Source organism: Elgaria multicarinata, chromosome 15 (assembly GCF_023053635.1).
Source record: "Elgaria multicarinata webbii isolate HBS135686 ecotype San Diego chromosome 15, rElgMul1.1.pri, whole genome shotgun sequence".
Taxonomy (NCBI): Eukaryota; Metazoa; Chordata; class Lepidosauria; order Squamata; family Anguidae; genus Elgaria; species Elgaria multicarinata.
In genome coordinates this window covers 14,809,922-14,834,948 of record NC_086185.1, presented here as the reverse complement: position 1 = coordinate 14,834,948, position 25,027 = coordinate 14,809,922, and the positions used below count along the sequence as shown (strand labels likewise).

The following is a 25,027-nucleotide window of genomic DNA, read 5'->3' as shown; positions in this document are numbered from 1 at the left end:
ACACGGCTCTCTCTGTGTGTGTCATGCTCAGCCAGTGTTACGCCACCTGCCCCAAAGCTAGCCTGATGGCAGTGCCGGCTCAAGTTTTTGGAGGGCCATTGGGCAAGACAGCCTCTGTTGGCCCCCTCCCACAGAGTCTCCCTTCTGACTAACTGCGCTTGTTCCTCTTTCTCATCATTGCTCCTGTTTGCTTATTTGAGAGTCAGGGAGCCCAGGAGCAAGCAGGCTGCTCCTTCTCCCCACGACTATTTTCTGGGCCCGAGCGAGATGCAGGTGAACAAGCCGACTGCCATGGTGAAGAGAAGGAGCAACTCCAGGGGGATCTAGTCAGTGGCCCCCGCTGGGATGTGGTCCCTTGTCTGGTGCCCAACTATGCCCACCTTTGATGGTGCTTATGTACATGGAATTATCTCATCTTGTCCCACCTCAGGCAGCAAAATATCTTGGGCCTGCCCTGCTGGGCACCCAGAGAGAAAGGACACCTTGTAACACCTTCATATTTATTTCATTTTTGGACCATTATTATTATTGACATTTATATACTGCCCCATAGCAAAAGCTCTCTGGGTGGTTTCCCAGCTCTCTGGGCAGTTCTAAGGAGTTCAGTGTACATCAACCAATGACCATGGTGGCTGGGAATGATGGGAATTGTAGTCTGACACATCTGAGGACACCAGCTTGCGGGGAGATCCCCATTTTATCCGCACAATAATCCCAGGGAGTTTCTGACCAGACCTTTGAGGGCTGCTGTATTTCTGACATTACTTTAATTTGGGACCTGGTATGTTTTCACACGCACACGCTTGCTTTAGACACAGTCACGTTGCATCATAGGCTTTGCAGTCTTAGAACTGCTTAATCAGGCTGCACTTGCCAAAAGAGTCAGGGAGGCTTAAACCCGGTGGAACCAGTGTACTTAAATTAAACGCTGTCTTGGATCATGGCAGCCTTGGATCCAAAAAGGCATCACTTTAAACCTGTATCCAGCAGCTACGTCTTTTTCATTTTTACTCTAGAGTAGGTGCAGCCCCCCCCCCCAATCAGGACCCAAGCATGGGGAGAAGTTTTTTTTTAACAATCCAGATCAGCCCTCTGCACCTACTCTAGAGTAAAAATGAAAAAACCCTGATAAATGTTAGATACAGTTTTAAAGTAAATCTGTTTTGTCTCTAATAGTTATTTGTATAATGTCGAGAGAACACACAATGCTTATTGTCAGACACTCAAAACAAAACAGCATTTCCCCGGCTGGTAAGTTTGCATACAATTTCAGAGCATGTTTTTGCCCTGGTGAAATGTTACCTATTTTAAGTAGAATTTGGTGGCACCCCTCTACATATGTTGACATTGCCCAGAACAATAATATACACAGTGCTGTGGTATGTGTGTGGGGTTTTTTGACATGCTCCATCTCAGCTACTATCTTAACCGCCGTATTTCTGCCCACAATCAATCTCTCAAACAGAAGATCAGCACGACCTTGGTGATTTGAAGCACTGAGCCGAAAATAATAAAAATGGAATCCAACAAAGAGGATGCAAAGTATTATCATGCTGAAAGCAGAAGAGGAATGTAAATATAAACAGAGGTGAGAAAGAAACTGGCGACAGGCCAGCACTGCTGGGAAGAGGATCTAGCCATGTACAGTTTATAAAGAGCTGCCAACTCATGCATATAGAGGTTTAACATTATGATTTTCTGCAGGGGCACTGCTAGGCCCAGACCCCGACTTTATTTCCTAGATCTATTCTCTAGAACCCTGAGTGTCCATTTGTTTCTTAACATAATTGCCATGCCAGGGCAATTTTCAAGGGTGATTAACCTCCCCTTTCCACATGCCCCAAATTCCCTCTGCATGGCGGTAACATGGAAAGATTTTGGAGCGAACACTGCCTCATGGTATTCTGCCTGCGACATCTGAGGTTTGCCTCTTCACGAAGGATGAGCCTGTTTAACGGCTGAACAGATGGAGAACTTGTACAAGAAGCTCTTGGCCTAGCATGGGGTCACAAACGTCACCGAGGTATGGAGCGCATCTAGCTTTAGTCAAATGCTAAGCCTTCCTCCTAGGTGTATTGCATCCAGTTCTGGGCACCACACTTCAGGAAGGATGCAGACAAGCTGGAGGAGGGCAATGCGGATGATGAGGGGTCTGGAAACAAAGCCCTATGAGGAGGGACTGAAAGAACTGGGCATGTTTAGCCTGGAGAAGAGAAAACTGAGGGGAGACAGGATAGCATTCTTCAAATACTTAAAAGGTTGTCACACAGAGGAGGGCCAGGATCTCTTCTTGATCCTCCCAGAGTGCAGGACACGGAATAACAGGCTCAAGTTACAGGAAGCCAGATTCCGGCTGGACATCAGGAAAAACTTGTTGACTGTTAGAGCAGTACAACAATGGAACCAGTTACCTGGGGAGGTGGTGGGCTCTCCCACGCTAGAAGCCTTCAAGAGGCAGCTGGACAGCCATCTGTCAGGGATGCTTTAGGGTGGATTCCTGCATTGAGCAGGGGGTTGGACTCGATGGCCTTGTAGGCCCCTTCCAACTCTACTATTCTATGATTCTATAAGAGTCACACTCTTTCCCAAGCCTCTATGTACTTTTCCAGGCTAAGGCAAGCAGGCAAGCAGAAGGTGAAGCAACCAGGAGGGAATACGTCCTGCAAAAATCTTTTAAAACACAGACAATGGTAATTGTAGGGGGTGGGTGAGGAAAGGAAAGAGTAGCACATGTTGTAGGGTGTCCATGTGTCTCTTACTTTATAGAGGACAGTCCTCTGTTTGAAGGGCTGCTCAGTCCAAGCCCAGTTTAAAGATTTAGAACTCTAAGAAGGTAGAGTGATCGGTGGCCTTGAAGTTGGGCTATCTACAGTGAGTACCTGGACTGTAGAATAAGATAACCTGGGAATTCTCTTCCCCAGTATGGTGAGATGTACTGTATATCTATTTAAATGACAGGGGTCATGCCAGGACCATTGATTTCACTGTACAGAATTGCTCTTATATGCCTGTAGTTTGACCTGAATCTTTTTTTTTTTTATCAGTGTATAACCTGCTAACTCCTTTCTTCCTCCTCTTCCCCAGAAAGACCAAAAGGCAGGACGATAGAGCCATCACCGTAGCCAATAACTTACTGGCTCAACTGTAGAGTTTAATTTTGTATTGAGTGTTTCTGTTAGTTAGTCGAGGGAACATGTAAAAGAGGATCTATGCCCTATGCAGAGGGGAGTGTTGACTTTGCAAGCCAATTCATTCGATTTTTCTTTAACCCTTTCAGTTTCCAACATACTGGACTATTCAATTCTGCCGTCAAATATAAATGTGTGTGTGTGAAAAGATTATATGAATCTCAAGATGTCTGTTTTCCCAGTTGGGACAAACATGACTTTGACACAGGCTGCAGTGAGAACGAAGGAAGGCCTTAGACCAGTGGTTCTCAACCTGGGGCACTCCAGATGTGTTGGACTGCATCTCCCAGAATGCCCCAGCCAGCAGAGCTGGCTGGGGCATTCTGGGAGTTGTAGTCCAACACATCTGGAGCGCCCCAGGTTGAGAAAGGCTGCCTTAGACGCTCATTCCATTGGGGAAGGGGGTGTTTTGTATTTGGCCGTGGACAAGGGGTCAAAAACACCAATGACAGTCGAAGAAAAAGAGAGACGTGTACTCTGGTGTTGAATAAAATTAGAAATATTTAATGGTAATTTCCTCAATAAAAATCGTAGATTTAAAAAAGACAAATTGACGCGTACAATAGCTCGACGTTTCGGGCCCTTAGGTCCTTCATCAGGAGCTGTACCGTCGTCAAAGTTCGTTTATATAACAAATGCTGAATCTCCTTCCCTGTATCGTCCTCAGAAGGACTGCTTGAGCTGCAACAAGCAATGTTGACTTGCTACTGTACGCATCAGTTGTACGCGTCAATTTGTCTTTTTTAAATTATGATTTTTTTATTCAGGAAATTACCATTAAATATTTCTAATTTTATTCAACACCAGAGTACACTTCTCTCTTTTTCTTCAAGTGTTTTGTACTTGGCCATGCCCACCATGGCAGCCATTTTGTGAGAGTGCTCACCACACATTAAAACCTCCAAACGTGCCCACGAACCCAATATTACACTCTTGTGCAACATAGGGTGAGCTCAGATCCTCCAGATTCTCAGGGGAGTCTGAGACTACAGTCACTCTTTCTCCCTCTCTCACAGAGTTGTGCTCCATCTTGGCTAGGAATTGCTGGTTCAAGACAGAAGCACGAGGGTATTTGTACACTTTCTGGCCTGGAGGAAGGAGACCATGGTAAGTCCTGACCCCAAACCTGTTGGGGAGAAGGTCTGGTAGCAATGGAGGCCAGAGATGGACCCTTAAGATAATGACAAGGGACTGAGATAGATCGACACTGAGAGGCAGACTTATGCACAGGGATTAGGAGCGGTGAGGTAGTGTGTTGCCCCAGACTCTGTCCTATGCCCCAGGCAGAAGAGTAGAGGCCAGGGTGCCCATAGCTAGGGTACCAAGAGAGGCAGCCAGCAGGAATGACTGCGAAAGGGGCTCTGTGTTTTGCTGCAACCAGCGGTACTCTTCATCCAATTTGCGTCTTTGTAGTTCGGGCCCAATGCGCTGACGGATGGTCTCGTAGTACTTGTTGATGAACTGGATCTGGAGAGAGAGAGAGAGAGAAGCTATGTTTGGTGGTGGATTCTCCCTCTGCATTGTACTGATGTCTGCACCCACTGGATTCCCACACACCTGGTCCATTGACAAGAGGTCCACATCGATGAGATTCCGTGCATAGGGCACCAACGAGACCACATCGAAAGTCAGGAAGGGCTCTTTGGGCACTGGGTACTGCAGCAGACAAAGAGGGGGCAATGCTTATATTTGTCAACGAATTTGGATCCTGCACATCCTTCACTCCATTCTACTTCTTTTTTAAAAAATAATAATCACAGATTTGTTTCGCTGCAACTTGCGAAAGCTTTACAGAAGAGAGCATCATTCACAACTTCTCAGGGCCAAAGCCATTTCAGGGCCAAATGAGACAGGATTTAAATGCACCATTACAAAACACACGTGTGGTTTAAAGGTGGTTTTTCTTTTTCCAGGCATGGGAGGGAGATTTTCGTTAGGATCGCAAGGGAGGGTTTAGCCCCTCCCCCCATGTTTTGGTCCTGATCAATATCGCTCCCAATACATACCTACTATTAATTAAAACCAACCAACAAACCAATTGTAATGACCCATTTTACATGGTTTGTAATGACTAGGGTGACCATATGAAGAGGAGGACAGGGCTCCTGTATCTTTAACAGTTGCATAGAAAAGGGAATTTCAGCAGGTGTCATTTGTATATATGGAGAACCTGGTGAAATTCCCTCTTCATCACAACAGTTAAAGCTGCAGGAGCTATACTAGAGTGACCAGATTTAAAAGAAGGCAGGGCACCTGCAGCTTTAAGTGTTGTGATGAAGAGGAAATTTCACCAGGTTCTCCATATATACAAATGACTCCTGCTGAAATTCCCTTTTCAATACAACTGTTAAAGACACAGGAGCCCTGTCCTCCTTTTCATATGACCGATTTTAGCATCACGTTTAGTTTGGTCCTCAGTAAGTTCATGCATTCAAGCTGCCAGTTCTTGGGTTTAGGGCGAGCAAGTACAGAGAAGCCGGATCATGTAAATGCGTGTGTGAATTCACTGCGGGAGAATTGCCTTTCTCCACCCACCCACCCCGAAATGCCACATTTACTGCTCACCCCTGCTCCAAATATTGTCTTTTAAGACCCTTCTCCTTCTTTCAACTTAGGAGCTACTGGGAGTTGTCCCCTGGGTCTTCTTTCTAGGCTGTTGACTTTGGATCAGAGACTGTAGGCGTCTGATGCAAAGGGCAACATGTGCACTTTCTTTGATCGTGCAGAATGGCCCTTAGAAAGGTGAAGGAAGAGACCTCAGGAAAGATGCCAAATCTCCCAAACCCTTCTCCCAATCCACCTGCTAAGGCTGCATCTCACACCTGGTGCCCACAATGCCCAGCTGCCTGCACACGGCACGCACACACCCCACTGGTGGACGAAGCACTGTGGCTGAACTAAACAAAGGCAGGGAAGGAGCATCACCTTAGTCTCTGCTTGTATCACGAGTGCAACGTCCTCGAGACGGATCCCAAATTCGCCATCACGGTAATAACCGGGTTCTGGGGAGGGGGAGAGAGTGAGAGAGGCAAGTGATGGAGGAGCAAAAAGTTTGGAGAATGTTTCCAGGCTCCTTCCAGCGCCTGGCAAGTCTTCTTGGTATCCTGCCCAAACTAGTGAGACTAACCGAGACCTCTTGGTACTCAAATCCCTTAGAACCAATAAAGTCTGAGCTCCATGAAAGACCTTGCATGGGGAAAACGCTGTGCGACAGTTACCCCAAGTTGGCTAACGGACACCTTAGACCAGGTCTGGGGACTTCCAAGTACTGGACTACTACTCCCATCATCCCTGATCATGGGCCATGTTAGTTGGGCTGATGGAAATATGAACCCAACAATATCTGGAGAGCCACAGGTCACTCGCCTCTGTCTCAGGGTCAGCCCAAGACATTTTGCTGTCTGAGGTGAAGAACAAGATGGCGCCCTCCCCCATTCCATGTACAAAAGCGGATTGGACTGGCAATTGAATCTTTCTGCAACACTGGTGATGGGCCAGCATCTTTGGCCGCACCTGAAGGGAGCATGCTAACTTGGGGGCTTAGGGCAGGCCACGTGGTCAAAGACTCTCCTCCAATCCCTTGCTGCCACTTCCCAGCTTCTGTTGCCTGAGGTGTCCGCTGCACTCTGCTAATGGTAGGGCCGGCCCTGCTCTGTCTTATACTCTAGATCAGCCTTTCTCAATCTGGTGTCCTCCAGACATGTCAGACTGCAGCTCCCAGCATCCCTGATCATTGGCCATGCTGGATGGGGACGATAGGAATTACAGTCCAACACATCTGGAGAACACTGGGTTAGGGAAGGCTGTTTTGATGTGTAGTGAGATGATATACTTGACACGATGCCCTCATCCTGGGGGTTTCCGTGCCCACGCAAGAGGCAGCCAGTGAAGCGCAGTGTGGGTGGGGAAACTCACACAGAGCATCATGCGTTGCGCATCACTGAACATTAAGGAGAGAGGAAGAAACGCGGAGCTGCTCTTTTCAGAAGCAGCTGCCCCATGTAGTTCCAGCCACCTGCACCCGCTCCCCAGCTCCTCTTAGGCTGCTGCCACCATAGCCCAAGTCGGACCACTGAGACATATAGGTCAGTATGTTATGAGTGGCAGTAGCTCCCTGGGGGTTGACAGGGGTCTTTCCCTTCATTGGGGGTTGAACCTGAGACCATGCGCTTTTCCACTGAGCTAGGGCTCTGCTATTGATCTTTCATCTTTTCTCATCCCATCTCTTCACCTACTCTCTTCTTCTGCCAGCAGCAGCAGCAGCAGCAGCAGCAGCCTTTCTCTGCTCTTCAGGCTGTTTCCTTCTCCTCCATGGTCCTTTCCTTTTCTGCATGATCTTCCTTTCCTTCTCCATGGTCCTTTCCTTCCTTCTTCTCCATGGTCCTCCCTTCCTTCTACTCCATGGCTGTTTCCTTTCCCTCCATAGTTCTTTTCTTTCTTCTCCATGGTCCTTTCCTTTCTCCTCCATGGTCCTTTCCTTCCTTCCTCATGGCTATTTCCTTCTCCTCCGTGGTCCTTTCCTTTTCTCCATGGTCTTCCTTTCCTTCTCCATGGTCCTTTCCTTCCTTCTTCTCCATGGTCCTTTCCTTCCTTCTTCTCCATGGTCCTTTCCTTCCTCCTCCATGGCTGTTTCCTTCCTTCTCCTCCATGGCTGTTACCTTCTCCTCCATGGTCCTTTCCTTCCTTCTCCCCCATGGTCCTTTCCATTCTTCTCCATAGTCCTTTCCTTCCTTCTTCTCCATGGTCCTTTCCTTCCTTCTCCCCCATGGTCCTTTCCATTCTTCTCCATGGTCCTTTCCTTCCTTCTTCTCCATGGTCCTTTCCTTCCTCCTCCATGGCTGTTTCCTTCTCCTCCATGGCTGTTTCCTTCTCCTCCATGGTCCTTTCCTTCCTTCTCCCCCATGGTCCTTTCCATTCTTCTCCATAGTCCTTTCCTTCCTTCTCCTCCATGGTCCTTTCCTTCCTTCTCCCCCATGGTCCTTTCCATTCTTCTCCATAGTCCTTTCCTTCCTTCCCCATGGCTGTTTCCTTCTCCTCCATGGTCCTTTCCGTCCTTTTTCTCCATGGTCTTTTCCTTTCTCATCCATGGCCCTTCCTTCCTTCTTCTCCATGACTGTTTCCTTCTCCTCCATCATGGTCCTTAAATTTCCTCCATGGTCCTTTCCTTCCTTTTCCTCTGTGGCCCTTTACTTCTCCTCCATGGTCCTTTCCTTTGCTTCAGGCTGGTTCCTTCTCCCCCATGTCCCCCTCCCCCCAGATTCACTTCTTTTGCAAGATGTTTGCTGGGCCACTCTGGGCTGGTTTGCATGATAGTAGCAAGTTGTACATGCTGGTTGTGTGCCAGCCAGATTTCCCTAATTACCCTCACTGGTGCAGCTTGCTGCTTCACCCTGACCTGTGCGACAAGGCTTGTTGGAGGGGGAGCAGCAACCCTCAAATAGCCCAACAACATGCCATTATTTATTTACTTATTGTAGCTCCCTCAAAGAACTCTGGGTTTAGATGACATGGCAAGCCATGCCAGTGAGGATAATTAGAGAAACCTGGCTGGCACACAACCAGCACATGCTGCAGGGTTAACAAGCCACTGTGGCTTAAGAACATCAGAAGAACCATGCTGGATCAGACCAAGGGTCCATCTAGTCCAGAATTCTGTTCACACAGTGGCCAACCAGCTGGTCAGGGACATGAGTACAACAGCACCCTCTGACTTGTTAACCATGCTGCAATCGTGTGAACCAGGTCACCAGCTTACTTCACATTTTCTGCATCTCCAATTGCCACCTGACTCTCCCTTCCCTGTTTTCTTTTACTGGTCTCCATCCTCTCCCTCCATCTTTGTGTTGTCAGCTTAATTATAGGCAGTAAACCATTTTGGAGGCAGAGACCTTGTCACTCCTCTGTTCTGTACTGTAGAGGTGGGTAGAAGGTAGATCTGGATCTATTGGGAGAGCTCTGGGTGACTTGCAATAGATCTGCAAGGATTTCTGACTCCTAAAGGAGGAGGAGGAGGAGGAGGAGGAGGAGGAGGAGGAGGAGGAGGAGGAGGAGAACAAGAAAAAGAAGACAATGAAGAAGAAGACGACAAAGAAGAAGAAGAAAGAAAAAGATAGCAAACACTTCCTGGGCATGGCGGGGGAGCCCAGCTGAGTATCGTAAGGGCTTGAGAAGATCAGGTAGCACCTACCTATGGAGGTGAACATGCCCTTATCCAAGGGTACATTGTTGGCCTGGAAGCCGACAGGCCCTAGAGGTGAAAAGATAGGTTATTGCTGTTTCTATTATTATTATTATTATTATTATTATTATTATTATTATTATTATTAATTTATTTATTTATTTATTTATATAGCACCATCAATGTACATGGTGCTGTACAGAGTAAAACAGTAAATAGCAAGGCCCTGCCGCATAGGCTTACATTCTAATAAAATCATAGTAAAACAATAAGGAGGGGAAGAGAATACAAACAGGCACAGGGTAGGGTAAACAGGCACAGGGTAGGGTAAAACTAACAGTATAAAGTCCGCACAACATCAAGTTTTAAAAGCTTTAGGAAAAAGAAAAGTTTTTAGTTGAGCTTTAAAAGCTGTGATTGAACTTGTAGTTCTCAAGTGTTCTGGAAGAGCGTTCCAGGCGTAAGGGGCAGCAGAAGAAAATGGACGAAGCCGAGCAAGGGAAGTAGAGGCCCTTGGGCAGGCGAGAAACATGGCATCAGAGGAGCGAAGAGCACGAGCGGGGCGATAGTGTGAGATGAGAGAGGAGAGATAGGAAGGAGCTAGACCGTGAAAAGCTTTGTAGGTCAACAGGAGAAGTTTATATTGGATTCTGGAGTGAATTGGAAGCCAATGAAGAGATTTCAGAAGTGGAGTTACATGGTCAGAGCGGCGAGCCAAGAAGATGATCTTAGCAGCAGAGTGGTGAACAGAAACCAACGGACTGATGTGAGAAGAAGGAAGGCCAGAGAGAAGAAGGTTGCAGTAGTCCAACCGAGAAATAACCAGCGCAGAACCAGCCCAGAACCAGCCCAGGAGATTTGGCCATCCCAAGCAGCTGCATTACAAGATCTGCGGCATTACGAGACAGCCCGTGGGACGCTGCTTCAGTGCTGTTTGACTGGCACAGCTGAAGCACAGGCCAAGGGACTACGGAGGCAATATGAAGATGCTGCCTTATACTGCGTCAAACTATTGGGCCTTCAAGCTTAGTTGTGTTGACACCAGCTGGCAGCGACTTTCCAGGGTTTCCCCCTACCTGGATGTGTCAAGAATTGAAGCTGGGACCTTCAGGTGTAGCAGCTGCTCTACCATTAATTCAGGCTTAGTTCCTGTGCTTTTCAAGGCTGCGTGGCAGGCAGAAATCGAAGAGTTGACGCTTTCCCCATCACTATGTTAGTATCGCTAGGGTTCCTACACATAGGAAGTTCTCATACTGAGTCAGATTCTTGGTCCATCTCCAAGTAGGGCTGGGAAAATTCCTGCCTGAAACCTTCAAGAGTTGCTGCCAGTCAGTGTGGACAATACTGGACTAGATGGACCAATGGTCTGGCTCTGTATAAGGCAGCTTCCTATCTGTATGTGCAGAGTTTAACGCAGGGGTGGGCGACTTGTGTGCCTCCAGATGTGTGGGTGTACAACCATCCTTTACTGTTGGCTTTGCCGGCTTCAGCCAGTGGGAGATGTCAGCCGAAATATCTGGAGGGCCACAAGTATTCTACCTCTGGTTTTAGCAGGATTGCAGAACTCAGCTTCTGTCAGAAGTTGGGCTATATCACAACATGATTCAAGATGTTTGTTTTATTGGTGGTTGTCACTGAAGAGCTGAGTAGACACAGCCCCGCTGCCTCCCGGTGCCACTTACACTCGTGGACAGACAAGAAGTTGCCAATGCCATGGCCCGTTCCGTGGCCATAGTTGAGCCCGACTTCCCACAAGGACCGGCGAGCAAGGGCTTCCACCATTCTGCCTGAAACACAACAGTCAAGTGGTGCTGAGGGTCAGCAGAAGAGAACACCAGGGGTTGCCCACCCATTTCTTTCCTTCCTCTTCCTCCCCCACCCTCTTCCTTCTCCCTCCGGAAACTTCAACTGGTGCAAAACAGGGCAGCAAGGTTATTAACAGGGACTGGCCGGCGAGATCACATTACGCCACTCCTTTTACAACTTCATTGGCTGCCAGTCCAGGTCCGGGCCCAATTCAAAGTGCTGGTATTGACATTTAAAGCCCTAAACGGTTTGGGGCCAGGTTATCTGAAGGAACGCCTCCTCCCATATGTACCTGCCCAGACCTTAAGATCATCTACAGTGGCCCTTCTCCGTGAGCCCCTGCCGAAGGAAGTGAGGCAGGTGGCTACTAGGAGGAGGGCTTTCTCCGCTGTGGCACCCCGGTTGTGGAACAAGCTCCCCAGAGAGGTCCGCCTGGCGCCTACACTGTACTGCTTTCGTCGCCAGCTGAAGACCTTTTTATTCACTCAGTATTTTAACACTTAATTTTAACTTAAATTTAAATTTTACTGTTTTAACTCTGTATTTTAATCTTATATCAACTTTGCTGTGTGGTTTTATCCTGGTTGCGCTTTTTATATTGTATTTCGTAATTGTGTTTTAACCTGTTGGGTGTTTTACTGTGGTTTTAATTTTTGTGAACCGCCCAGAGAGCTTCGGCTATTGGGCGGTATAAAAATGTAATAAATAAATAAATAAATAAATAAATAAATAAATAAATACAAGCCTAGTCTCTGAGAGGACCAGTCAGTTGACCTTGCTGTAAGAACAAAAGATGAAGAGAGACTGAAAGAACTGGGCATGTTTAGCCTGGAGAAGAGAAGATTGAGGGGAGACATGATAACACTCTTCAAGTACTTAAAAGGTTGTCACACAGAGGAGGGCCAGGATGTCTTCTCAATCATCTCAGATTGCAGGTCACGGAATAACGGGCTCAAGTTACAGGAAGCCAGATTCCAGCTGGACATCAGGAAAGACTTCCTGACTGTTAGAGCAGTGCGACAATGGAACCAGTTGCCTGGTGAGGTTGTGGGCTCTCCCACACTGGAGGCCTTCAAGAGGCAGCTGGACAACCATCTGTCAGGGATGCTTTAGGGTGGATTCCTGCATTGAGCAGGGGGTTGGATTCTATGGCCTTGTAGGCCCCTTCCAACTCTGCTATTCTATGATTCTGTGATCTCTGCTGGAGCAGCACAGGCTGGCCCGTTGCAAAGAGAAAGGCCGCACTCCAGAGCCCTCTTTATTTGGGTACAAAAGAATGGTTTTGTGTTGGAGCTGAGAGTCCATCTCTACCTGTACTTAGGTTTTGGGACCAGTTACTTTTCTTGTCATCTCACTGATCTGCCTTCTGGGAAATGGCTGGTTCATGACTGGCCATGGCTGCCATTTTGTGAGAGTGCCCACAACATTCCAAATGTGCCCACTGCCTCTTGTTAAGTCCCGCATACTGTTTTGGTCAACCAGATACTTTTGGGAAGCCCACAAGGAGGACGTGAGCACAATAACCACCTCCTGTTCATGTGTTCCCTAGCAACTGGTATTCAGAAGCCTCTTGCCTCTGATGCTGAAAGATGCAGCCATTATGCTTGCTACTAGCCACAGAGAGGTTTATCCCCCATGTATTTATTTATTTATTACATATTTATACTGCTCAACAGCCAAGGCTCTCTGGGCAGTTCACAATTAAAATCGGAATATACAAAGATAAATTTAAAACTCTAATTTTTTAAAAAAATATTATATAAATCCAGAAAAAGTTATATTCTAGGGAAAGCTTGTCTTAAAAGATGTGTTTTCAGGAGGTGTTTGAAAGAGGTTCCATATGACATTTTCAGATGGTGATGGGCATACAATGGGCTTTCTCAGCAATCGTTCCCAAATCATTTGTGCCTTCTTCCAGAAGAGTTTAGGAAGGCTCCAACATTGCTATTATTCTGAAGAGGCTCCAAATTTTGGCTATTTCATCAAGCCTTTAAGGATTTAATTTATTTTAACCATTGGCCATTCGGGCTCAGAATTATGGGTGTTGCAGTCCAACCCATCAGGAGGGCGCAAGGTCGGGAAAGGCTGGGTAGAACATCTTCTAGGCTCTGCCTTCCACAAGGAGAGGACAGGACAAATTGCAGGCAGATGCCTACCTGGGCCCAAAGGGCACCCAGTAGCACTGAAACCGGGGAGGAAAATCCCACCAGCTGGGCTGGATTTTCTCGCTCTTGTGGTTGTTCCCCATCCCTGGCTCCTCACCTGATGTTCTGGGTGGAAAGACGAGCCTGGACAGGTCAATGTTCCCCATCAGAACCCGCGTGTAGGCTTCCTAAGGAACAGAAGAACAAGAGATGTTACTAGAGCAACCGTAACAGTCCACCTTCTGCTTGAAGCTTTCCACTGAGTGACATCTCACCACCCCTCTAGGCAATGGTTTCCATTGTAAAACTGCTCTTACTATCAAGATGTTTCTCCTGATGGGCAATGAACCCCAGATTTAAAAGAGGGCAGGGCACCTGCAGCTTTAACTGGTGTGATGGAGAGGGAATTTCACCAGGTTCTCCATATATACAAATAACACCTGCTGAAATTTCCTTTTCAATACAAATGTTAAAGATACAGGAGCCCGGTCCTCCTTTTCATATGGTCACCCCTACTGTGGATGATCTTAAGGTCTGGGCAGGTACATATGTGAGCTAAATGTAAAGAGCAGGTGGGTTGCAAGACATTCGCACAAAGCAATAGCCCCAGGTGACTCGGGTAAGCGAGACAAACCACACACTATGGAGGAATAAAAGTTGAAATAAAACAAATCTTGGGTGGGGGTGGGGGTGGGGGAGGGGCAGGAGACACCCAGGGGATCTCTCAAGACCTTCCCTCAGAGGAGCTGGTTCACTCAGATTTCCCTATGCTTTTGTATACATTATCCCTTGCTGCTGCTTCCCCAAATTAAAGTATTGTTTATTTCTCTAGCAGTTGTAAAAGATCACAATCTGTTTTTCCAAAACATTCCATCTCTTGGGGTTGCTTGGGAAGCCAGCTGCCGAGCATGGAGTCCAGTTTCAGTTCAATACAATGAATTAAAATAATAATAATCGTACGTTTTGAACAGCGCCAGGCAAAGCCTTTTATTCCTGATGCTATTAGAAAGGCATCTCTCACTTGGTGGCAGTTAACAGGCAGAGAGATGGGTTTTACAAGGGAAGGAAGACACAGCCAGGCGCGGTCGCTGTGAGAAGCTCGGACCCAGAGCGGGCGACGGATTTCACTGGAGCAAGACGGCTGAGAGATTTTGCCCAAGGTGAGCTGGTCCCCGCGCCCTTGGGAGGCACCTGCTATGCCAAGGCCGTCCTGAGGGCAGTGAAATAAAAGAAGGGCAAAGAAATTGAGGATGACCTGGGGGAAAGATAGCAGCTGGAAAGCAAGAATGGCTGCCCCTGAGCGCTCAGGTGCGCAATCCAGGTGTGCGTGGGAAGAAACCTTACCTTCTCCAAAGCTGTGGGCTCCCCCCAGTGGACAGTCCGGGTTATGTCTGTTGTTCCATCGCTGCCGGAGAAGAGGAAGGAAGAGCAAAGGGAGGGTTGTCAGGTGCTCATCCATAGACGGAACGACTCCATTCACTTAGTCCCAGAGTCATGGCAGGTATATCGCTGGATCACCTGGCTGATTTTTTGGGGGGAAGCAGCAGTGCTTGCTCGACATCACATTTCCCCAACTTGGAGCCCTCCAGATGTTTTTGGACTACAGCTCCTATCAGCCCAAGCCCCCGGTGAATATTTAGGGATGATGGGAGTTGTGATCCAAAACAGTGTGGTATGGTGGTTACAGTGTTGGACTGGGAGCCGGGAGATCTGGGTTCTAGTCTACACATGGCCACGGAAGCTCACTGGGTGACTTTGGGCCACAGACTCCCAGCCCAAAATACTTCACTGTTCTTTTGAGGGAAAAATGGAAAGAAGATTATGTGCACTGCCTTGGGTTCCTTGGAGGAAAAAAGGCAGGATATAAACGCAATAAATAAATAAATAAATAATCTGGAGGGCATCACATTGGAGAAGACTACTCTACATTGTACTCCATAGCAAAGCGAGGACTTTGTTTTTACAAGGCCTTTAGGGTCCTTTCCCCCCTCCCTCAATACCCATTTTTATGCTTAAAGTGTGTGTGTGTGTGTGTGTGTGTGTGTGTATGTTTAATTACCCCGTTTGTACCCATATTTTTAAATATATTTGTTGATTTTGCCATTCTTTGCGATGGATAGTTTTACATTTTATTCTGTTTCTATTGTGTAAGGTACTTACAAACAAGCTTTTGGAGAAAGCACCCTAAAGCATCAAACGAAACACAGCCCTGTTGCCTGGACACATCCAGAAGGGCACCCTTGGAAAGACGGATCCCTCTGCAAACCTCCCCCTGTCAAAAAGCAGACGCCTGAGCCTGCAGGTGCCCCATACGCACTAATACTGGCCTCCGGAGTCCACCAGGTACATTTCTTTCACTGTCAGCGGTCGACTGGTATTATGGGATGGGCTGAAAGAGGAAAGAAAAGCGGAGAAAGAGAGACATCAGGACTAGCAAGTTGGGTGCGGCTAGGGAGGGAGTAGAACCTCAGGCTCAGGGCCAGACCCAGTCCTCTAAGGGTCCTGATCCGGTTCTTCAGGGTTCCCCAGATGGCCACACCCAGTCCCCCCATCCCTACCTCCTTTTCCCCAACCACTGATCGTTTGATGCTTTCCCAATTTCTGTGCTTTTTTCCTCCTTTCTAAAAGTTTTAAATGCTTCTCCTAAGGCTCAGCGTCTGGCGGGAAGAGATTTAAGTTAAAAAATACGGGGATATTTGTCAGGTGTCTTTATATTTGGCCCAACCTTTATTGCTTTTGCTTCTCCCCCCACTGGAACGTCCCCACCCCTCCCCTGCCAAACTTCTCTGAAACTGAATTTGAGCGGAAAGAGGTCTCCATCACTGCGTTAGGCCATTGATGCTCTTAGTTCAGCCTTCAGGGGCCAGAAGTCCTAGTAGGGAAATCCAAAAATGATGCAAGAATCTTAGAATAGTAGAGTTGGAAGGGGCCTATAAGGCCATCAAGGAATCCACCTTAAAGCATCCCTGACAGATGGTTGTCCAGCTGCCTCTTGAAGGCCTCTAGTGTGGGAGAGCCCACAACCTCTAGGTAACTGGTTCCATCGTTGTACTGCTCTAACAGTCAGGAAGTTTTCCTGACGTCCAGCCGGTATCTGGTTTCCTGTAACTTGAGTGACATACATCCACTAATATTAGGGAAACTTACAGAGAGGCACTTTCACAGCACAAGCAACAAGGAGGAGCAATGTAGCACCTTAAAGTCTCGACAAACTTATTGTGGCATTTTACAGACACCGGTCCACCTATGGCATAACCAGACAGTGTCTACAAAGGCTTGTGACATGAGAAATTCGTGGCATCGCCGACAGAACTTATGCCATAAGGAATTCATCTTTTAGGGTAAAATCCAACTTCAGTCCTCCTTGGAGTCCACCCCATTGAAATGAACGGGACGTAAGTTAGCCATGACTGACATCAGTCCTGTTTATTTCAATGGGTCTACCTCTAAGTAGGACTGATGTTGGATTTTACCCTAAGGTACCCCTGCTACCCTTCTGGAATTCCTTTCTCAGCACGCTGGCTCTGAGACTCAAGAGGCCCTTGAGGAAAATATTTTGGCAGAGGAAGTGGCCCAAGACAGCTGTGGACTCTATTTAGCCAACAAGAGCCCTGCTGGATCGGGCCAAAGGCCACTTAGGGTGGCCACTTATGCATTGCCATAAAAGAGGAACGGCATCACCAAAACAGAAGAAGATGAAGACAAAAGAGGACACTGATGTCCATGTACTAATGCACATGTGTAGGTGCAAATGTAGGAATGATTATATTTCAAATAGAAATAAAATACATCTCCCCAAAGTGGGGATGACTCTGACCAGGTGGCCTGTATAGCCTGTTCGGTCTTCAAGGTACCTGCTCTCTCTTCTTTAAACCGGATTTTGACTGGACAGCACTTCAAACAGAACACACCTTCAAATAGAGGACTGTCCTCTGAAGACCTTCAAACGGAGTACCATCTGCTTGGCGATGGTGAAAAACAGGATGCTGGACAGGGTGGCCATGTCCAAACTCAATCTACAACTCAATCACAGCTTTTAAAACTCAGCTAAAAACTTTTCTTTTCCCTATAGCTTTTAAATATTGAGTTTGTTCTGACCCTATACTGTCAGCTTCACCCTACCCGGTGCCTGTTTACACTTCCCTGTGCCTGTTTGCATTCTCTTTCCCTCCTTATTGTTTACTACAACTTTATTAGAATGTAAGCCTATGCGGCAGGGTCTTGCTATTTACTGTGTAATCTGTACAGCACCATGTACATTGATGGTGCTATATAAATAAATAAATAAATAAATAAATAAATAATAATAATAATGTGTCCTTCTTTACTGGGGATGGTCCTCTATTTCAGCCTTCCCCAACCTGCTGCCCTCCAGATATTTTGGCTCGGGGTGAGCGGAGTTGCAGCCTAACACATCTGGAGGGCATTCAGGTTGGGGAAGCCTGAAATAGAGGACCATCTCCGGTAAAGAAAGACACATGGCCACCCTGTCCAGCAACCTGTTTCCCACCGTCGCCAAGCAGATGCCCCTGAGATGTCCACACACAGAGCTAAAAGGCAATGGCCTTCTTTCACTGTTGTTCCTGGGAGGCAGGCTGCCTCTGAAACCATTTAGCCGTCACGACGAGCAGCCATGGACAGCCTCATCCACCATGATTTTTTCTAATCCCCTTTAAAGCCATCTAAGTTGTTGGCTGTCACCCCATCTTGTGCTGGCGGATTTCACAGCGGCAACTTCCATGTACCAAAGCAGTGTCGCTCTGGATGCCAGGTGCTGGCCTGAAGGCGTGGGGGCAGAGAGGTAGCTTTCATGCATTTTAGGTGGTGTGTGTGTGTGTGGGTGGGTGGGGCTGGCTTCCTGGAATCATTTAGCTGGCCAGTGCAGGAGGAATGCAAGAAGCCTCTTCTTACGTTCTATCTCCGGAGACACGCGCACCGTGCATGCTCGGGCGTTCATGTGCCCAAACCACAAACCTATATTTGGGCACAGATTTTTTAACTTCCCCCTTCTCTCTCTTCTGTGCACAGCCCCGCCAGCTGTGTGCTTTCCCTCTCTACAGGCTCAGAGTTTTGATAGGCCAGGAACTTTTTGCGTAAATTTCTCGAGCTGTGCCCCCACAGGTAGCAATGCCAGTTTTAACAACCCCGGTTCTTAAACTATTCTCGTGGAGAAGGCAAGTGCTGGCTCCCAGTGGCATCATGGTGAATTCAGAAGTGCGGCTGCACATCCTGGCAGTCTGGATAGTCAGCCTCCTCCCCAGAAGAGTCCCAAAATGCAGGCAGCTGTGTTAATCCATAGCAACAAACCAGTTTTAGCAGAACCAGGACCAGGTCTTTTGTAAAGGTCATGGGCCTTTATTGCCCATTCAAAACCAAGCCACTGCAAAATACTTTGGATTGCAACAGGGAACAATATGTTGTTGCCTTTCCACCCCCACCCCCCCAGCTACTCACATCGTTCGCATGTCCCAATGGTAAATGGTGGGTTAATTAACCCATGATGTGCAGGGACACGCAGACCGCGTGAACTGTTTCCATTTTCAATAAACAACAAGAAGAGGGCAACCAGGATGATCAGGGGCCTAGAAACAAAGCCCTATGAAGAGAGACTGAAAGAACTGGGTATGTTTAGCCTGGAGAAGAGAAGATGGAGGGGAGACATGATAGCACTCTTCAAATACTTAAAAGGTTGTCACACAGAGGAGGGCCAGGATCTCTTCTCGATCCTCCCAGAGTGCAGGACACGGAATAACAGGCTCAAGTTACAGGAAGCCAGATTCCGGCTGGACATCAAGAAAAACTTCCTGACTGTTAGAGCACTACGACAATGGAATCAGTTACCTAGGGAGGTCGTGGGCTCTCCCACACTAGAGGCCTTCAAGAGGCAGCTGGACAACCATCTGTCAGGGGTGCTTTAGGGTGGATTCCTGCATTGAGCAGGGGGTTGGACTAGATGGCCTTGTAGGCCCCTTCCAACTCTGCTATTCTATGATTCTACGAATGCCCTGTTTGTAGGTTGTTAGCATGGCATACAAACCTGGACACTCTGGGTTGTTGTGGCGTTAAGCAACTCAGAGTTAACCCATGATTTGTTAATGGGTTTACTATGGGTTGTTTAATGCATAAACAACCTGGAGTGTCTGGGTTTGGACATCATGCTCGCAAGCAACAAACAGGGCGTTCGTAGATTGTTTATTGAAACCGAAAAGGGTTAATAAATGGGTTAATAAATGAATATCCCTGCCAATCAAAAGGTACCAGCATTACATCCCTGTGAGCCTCTGTTCCACTACACCACTACAGGCTCCTCTATGAAGCTGGATAGGCACTTCAGTTTTTGAATGGTTTGTATGATCAATACCACAGCACGGCCATCTATACTCCTTCCCAGGGTGCTTCTGTCCACCATAGAAAGAGCAGTCCTTCCCTCTCTAGGAAGCCAAGCAATGGAGAACTCTTCTGTATGCTATCTTTTGCTCCCTGTTAGGGCCGGTGTTATGGGTAGGCATGGTTGGGCACCTGTCTAGGGCCCACACCCTAGCAGGAGCCATTGGGCCCATTCTGAAGACACCTTAAACCATGGCTTTAACCACGGTGGTTAAGCCAGAAAGCCACGCTGTGTTCAGAAGACACTTTAAACCATGGCTTTAACCACGGTGAAGAAGGCTTTTAGCTTTATTCACTGTGGTTAAAGCCATGGTTTAAGGTGTCTTCTGAATGGGGCCACTGCCTCTTACATTCACAAACAAGATTTTGGTCTGCTGAAGAGGGCTGAGAAGGCGCTTTCCCCTTCCCTAGTAACAGCTCATGGTTCCTTAGAGAGGACAACATCCTTCTGCGATGCCACCTCTCCCAACTTCCCTGTTGTCAGACCATCCCTGATTCCGGCCTAGCTGCTAATCTGTGCCTTCCCCATCGTCATTTCCATCTCTGTTTCTAGTACCTGTAATGGGCCAGAGCTGCATTCAGTCCACTGGCAGAGATCGTCTCAAAACTGGGACCACGGCAGTACTCTTCTTTCCTGTGGGGGAACAGAGAATACCCCTGAATTCTGTATTCCCACAGTAATTGACAGACGCCCACTGCCAGCTCATATTCCCAGCATCCTTGGAAGGTCTCATAGGCACTAGCATGTGCTCAAAATGGCGCCCACTCAGCGGCATACCTGCTTCCCCTCCCCCAGATTGGTTTTACCTGTCCACCATTTAAAATTTGGTGTAGTGATGCTACAATGGGACGTTGTGGGAAAGGGTGGGCAGCCTACAGTTGCTGCCACCGCTTGGCAACACTACTGGGGGAAGGAGCCCACTGATGCCAGCCAGTGGAGGCTGGTGGTTCTGACGTCAGGGGGGCGGTGAATTTGCTCCTGGTTTCAGTCCGAAGGGGTGAGAACTAGGGCTGTGCACGGACCCCCCGCTCCGCCCCGCGGGCCGATCCGAAAATTTCGGATCGGCCCGCTCTGCTCCACCCATACTCCGCTCCTCTTCGCCGCGGAGCTCCGGCTCCGAATCGGAGCTCCGTAGTGGAGGGGAGTGGCGCCAGGTAAGGCCGGGAGAGGAGGGCGGGAGGTTTACCGGGCCCTGCCACCATTGCCGCCCATGCGGCGACGGCGTCAGAGCCCGGTAAGGGACCAAGGGGGAGGGGGGCCTTACCTGCCTCCGTCCGCGGTCCGTCGGCGTCTTCAATTCAGCCCGCGGTTCAACCAGGAAGTCTGGGCCGCAAGCGGTTGAACCTGGTTGAACCGCGGGCTCAATTGAAGACGCCGACGGACTGCGGACGGAGGCAGGTAAGGGAGAGGAGGGCGGGGAGGGGGGTTACCGGGCCCTGCTGCCGTCGCCGCATGGGCGACAGCAACAGCGGCAGGGCCCGGTAAACCCCACTTACCTTTCCGGCGGAGCTCCGGATCGAGGCAAAGGATCCGCCTTCACCTCGATCCTCTTCGCCACACTCCGCCGGCCCCCGAATCCTCTTCGCCTCCGCCTTAAGGGCAGGCGAAGCCCCCCGCTCCGCTTCTAATTCGCCGGTCCGATTAGAAGCGGAGCACATCCCTAGTGAGAACTCCAAAGGAGCTTTCCAAGGTGAAATATCAGCGGAGGCACCTTGGAGCACTCCTTTAGAATCCTAACTGAAAGCCAGAGTGGATTCAGCGCCCCGCTGACATTGGAGCCACCAGCCTCCACTGATATCCGCCCTTTATCACGCACCCCTCCCTATAAAACCCTATAAAAATCTAGTGCAGCTCACGCCCTCCAATATTTTAAAACCACCTCCCTATTTTCATCTGTAACCCCCCCTACTTTCACACTGAGGATTACTCTCATAACTCATTCACTACTACATAGTGTTTCAGGCGCTGCTTCATCTGCTGTATTAATTACTCTGGAACAGCCTGTACTCCACTAATTTAAAAGCCAAGGGGACAGAGGGGTGTGTGATTACTCTTTTAATAAAGTTATACTAGAAAAACCAACATTGTCCTACAAAATGTTAGCAGCAGTTCAAAGCATACCTCAGCAATTGCTGCTGGTGGTTGTCATGTGCTCTGAATGGGGTCTTAGTGTTCATGCACAGACCTTTACAGGAAGGTGCGCACTAGAGATGAGATACATTCTGAACCCTGATGAAGGATATTTCTAGCACCTCACATGAATAACCTTTTAGCAACGCATCCCAAAAACAAGACAGAGGGACAAAGGAGGGGCAGCGGTTTCCCAAGGATGGAGCCCGAGGAAACGGCAAACCCAGCTGGTCAGAGAATATGCTCTTCTTGGTCACAGTGTGTAAAAGGACTGCAACGAAATGTTGCAGCGTAGAATGCTCTTTTTCAGCGCTTCAGCTAGTCAGCTGTGCTCCCCTCTATGATCCTCCATTTCTTTTCTCCTCCCACTTGGTTTTCTGTCTCTCCCCTCCCCCACCTCCAAAAATCACTCCCCATTCTGTGGCCACTGAGCATATGCAGTCCACACTGGGCTGTTTCGGGAATTTACACCACCCGTTAGGTTTTATTTTTCAATTATTTCTGCAAGTCTTGGGGTTCCCCTAAGCCTGCTGATATACCTCCCTCTTGTGCGTGGGTGGAAAGTTTTGCCTTCACAAGCAACGCCATTCACTGCCTGAACATTAGAAGTAGAGGGCATGCTATATATTTCTCCTCTTCTCTGTATTCAGGATAAACACGCCTACCCACTTAAGGTAACCTCTTTATGTATCTGCTGAAGAAGGTTCTCTGGGCCAACAAAGTTGATGCTACAAGAAATGTGTCACCCTTTAAGGTACCACAGGACACTTCTTCGTTTTTATTGTAATAGGCTAATAACGTGGCAAACCCCCACAGGCACACACTTCTGGCAAATCATTGCCCTAATTAGCGTTCACTCACTCCCTTGAGTATTCAGAGCATTTTGCATAAGCAATTAATATTTATTTATTTATTTATTTATTTATTACATTTTTATACCGCCCAATAGCCGAAGCTCTCTGGGCGGTTCACAAAAATTAAAACCACAGTAAAACACCCAACAGTTTAAAACACAATTACGAAATACAGTATAAAAAGCGCAACCAGGATAAAACCACACAGCAAAGTTGATATAGGATTAAAATACAGAGTTAAAACAGTAAAATTTAAATTTAAGTTAAAATAAAGTGTTAAAATACTGAGTGAATAAAAAGGTCTTCAGCTGGCGACGAAAGCAGTACAGTGTAGGCGCCAAGCGGACCTCTCTGGGGAGCTCGTTCCACAACCGGGGTGCCACAGCGGAGAAAGCCCTATGTAATACAACATCCCTATGAGGTAGACCAGTATTATTGTCTCCATATTGCAGGGGTGTGTGTGTGTGGTAGTTTGCCTTTAGTCCCTCCCACCACTGGAATGTGTTCCCGGACAGATTCTCCAAAATAGAAAGCGTGGGGCTGAAAACATTCAACATCCCTGCGTTAAACACACCGGGGGGGGGGGGGGGGGGCGGCATGGTTTACTTTAGACTCACCCCCGCAACTGGTCCACGTAATTTGCACCGGAGATTTCACTCACAGAACCGGAGGGGACGTTCTTTTCCAGCCAGACCAAGTACTGGATCACGGCGACGGCGTCTCGGACCTATGGGAACCCCAAGCAAAGAAGGGCCGCGTGCGTGCCACGGTTATTCATCCTTGGTGAGGCCGAGGTGGTGGGCATGGTGATGAGGAGAGAGGTTGAACCATCACCACTGTTTTGTCCCAAGTTATTTATTTATTTCATAGAATCATAGAATAGCAGAGTTGGAAGGGGCCTCTTAAGGCCATCGAGTCCAACCCCCTCCTCAATGCAGGAGTCCACCCTAAAGCATCCCTGACAGATGCTTGTCTAGCTGCCTCTTGAAGGCCTCTAGTGTGGGAGAGACCACCACCTCTCTAGGTAACTGATTCCATTGTCGCACTGCTCTAACAGTCAGGACGTTTTTCCTGATGTCCAGCTGGAGTCTGGCTTCCTGTAACTTGAGCCCGTTATTCCGTGTCCTGCACTCTGGGAGGATCGAGAAGAGATCCTGGCCCTCCTCTGTGTGACAACCTTGTAAGTACTTGAAGAGTGTTATCATGTCTCCCCTCAATCTTCTCTTCTCCAGGCTAAACATGCCCAGTTCTTTCAGTCTCTCTTCATCTTTTGTTCTTACAGCAAGGTCAACTGACTGGTCCTCTCAGAGACTAGGCTTGTATTTATTTATTTATTTATTTCGTGTCCTGCACTCCGGGATGATCAAGAAGAGATCCTGGCCCTCCTCTGTGTGACAACCTTTTAAGTATTTGAAGAGTGCTATCATGTCTCCCCTCAATCTTAAATATTTATTTATTTATTTATTACGTTTTTATACCGCCCAATAGCAGAAGCTCTCTGGGCGGTTCACAAAAGCTATGGCTTTGATCGGAGCGTTCTCATTGCCCTACCTGTGTTTACAAAGGCTGGGCAGAATCTGAGCCAAGGCTTTACTGACGCTTCGCCCCAGAACCTATTCCAACTCTCAGAGCTCAGCCCTGGAGGCTGTGAAATAAAAATAATAACTATGATGTATTATTATGGCTTAAACAGGATAGCCTTCATAACCCTACTCGGATGCCTGCTTTAGATCTGCACAGCGGACATCTTTAGTTGCATTGAGTTAATGGGCATTTCGTTTCTCAACCAGACAGGTTTTTCTCCCTTTGTGTATGTCCCTGATGTATTTAATTACTTTTGGAAACGTGGAGCTGAAATCCTGTAAGGGGAATAGCAGCTGTGTGTAAATGTGGGTGCATTTTGAGTGGAAACTGACCAGTGGGGTCACACCTCTACCACTTGTGCCATGTAAACTGCTCTTTTAAAAAAGCAACAATAATAGAGTGACCAAGGAGGACAGGGCTCCTGGATCTTTAACAGTTGTATTGAACGGGGAATTTTGCTGGGTGTCATTTGTATGCAAGTGCGAAAGCAAAGAAAACCCCGTAGGGGAGTAAAAAATAGCCAAAGGCAAGGGTGGAACCAAGTAATCTTCAACAATAATATTAGTAAACGTTTTATTAAAGTGCCATCCTTGCCTTTGGCTATTTTTTACTCTCCTGTCATTTGTATGCATTCAGCACCGGTAGGTGTCATTAGTATGCATGCATCACAACAGTTAAAGCTGCAGGAGTTATACTAGAGTGACCTGATACAAAAGAGGGCAGGGTTCCTGCAGCTTTAACTGGTGTGACGAAGT

At 47.8% G+C, this 25,027-nt stretch overlaps 1 protein-coding gene across 1 annotated transcript in view; it reads right to left on the bottom strand.

The window, feature by feature from the left end:
• Positions 1-3,138: 3,138 nt before the first annotated feature.
• Positions 3,139-25,027, bottom strand: part of XPNPEP2 (X-prolyl aminopeptidase 2) — a 44,682-nt gene continuing 22,793 nt past the window's right edge. Inside the window, exons 12-21 of the mRNA XM_063141881.1 lie at positions 23,306-23,415; positions 20,260-20,337; positions 15,634-15,705; positions 14,661-14,721; positions 13,435-13,504; positions 11,049-11,153; positions 9,376-9,435; positions 6,114-6,190; positions 4,746-4,844; positions 3,139-4,655 (exon numbers count right to left, since the gene is read on the bottom strand). Coding sequence (XP_062997951.1) covers positions 4,461-4,655; positions 4,746-4,844; positions 6,114-6,190; positions 9,376-9,435; positions 11,049-11,153; positions 13,435-13,504; positions 14,661-14,721; positions 15,634-15,705; positions 20,260-20,337; positions 23,306-23,415 — 927 coding nt within the window. The 3' untranslated portion in view covers positions 3,139-4,460. The remainder of the gene's footprint in view (positions 4,656-4,745; positions 4,845-6,113; positions 6,191-9,375; positions 9,436-11,048; positions 11,154-13,434; positions 13,505-14,660; positions 14,722-15,633; positions 15,706-20,259; positions 20,338-23,305; positions 23,416-25,027) is intronic.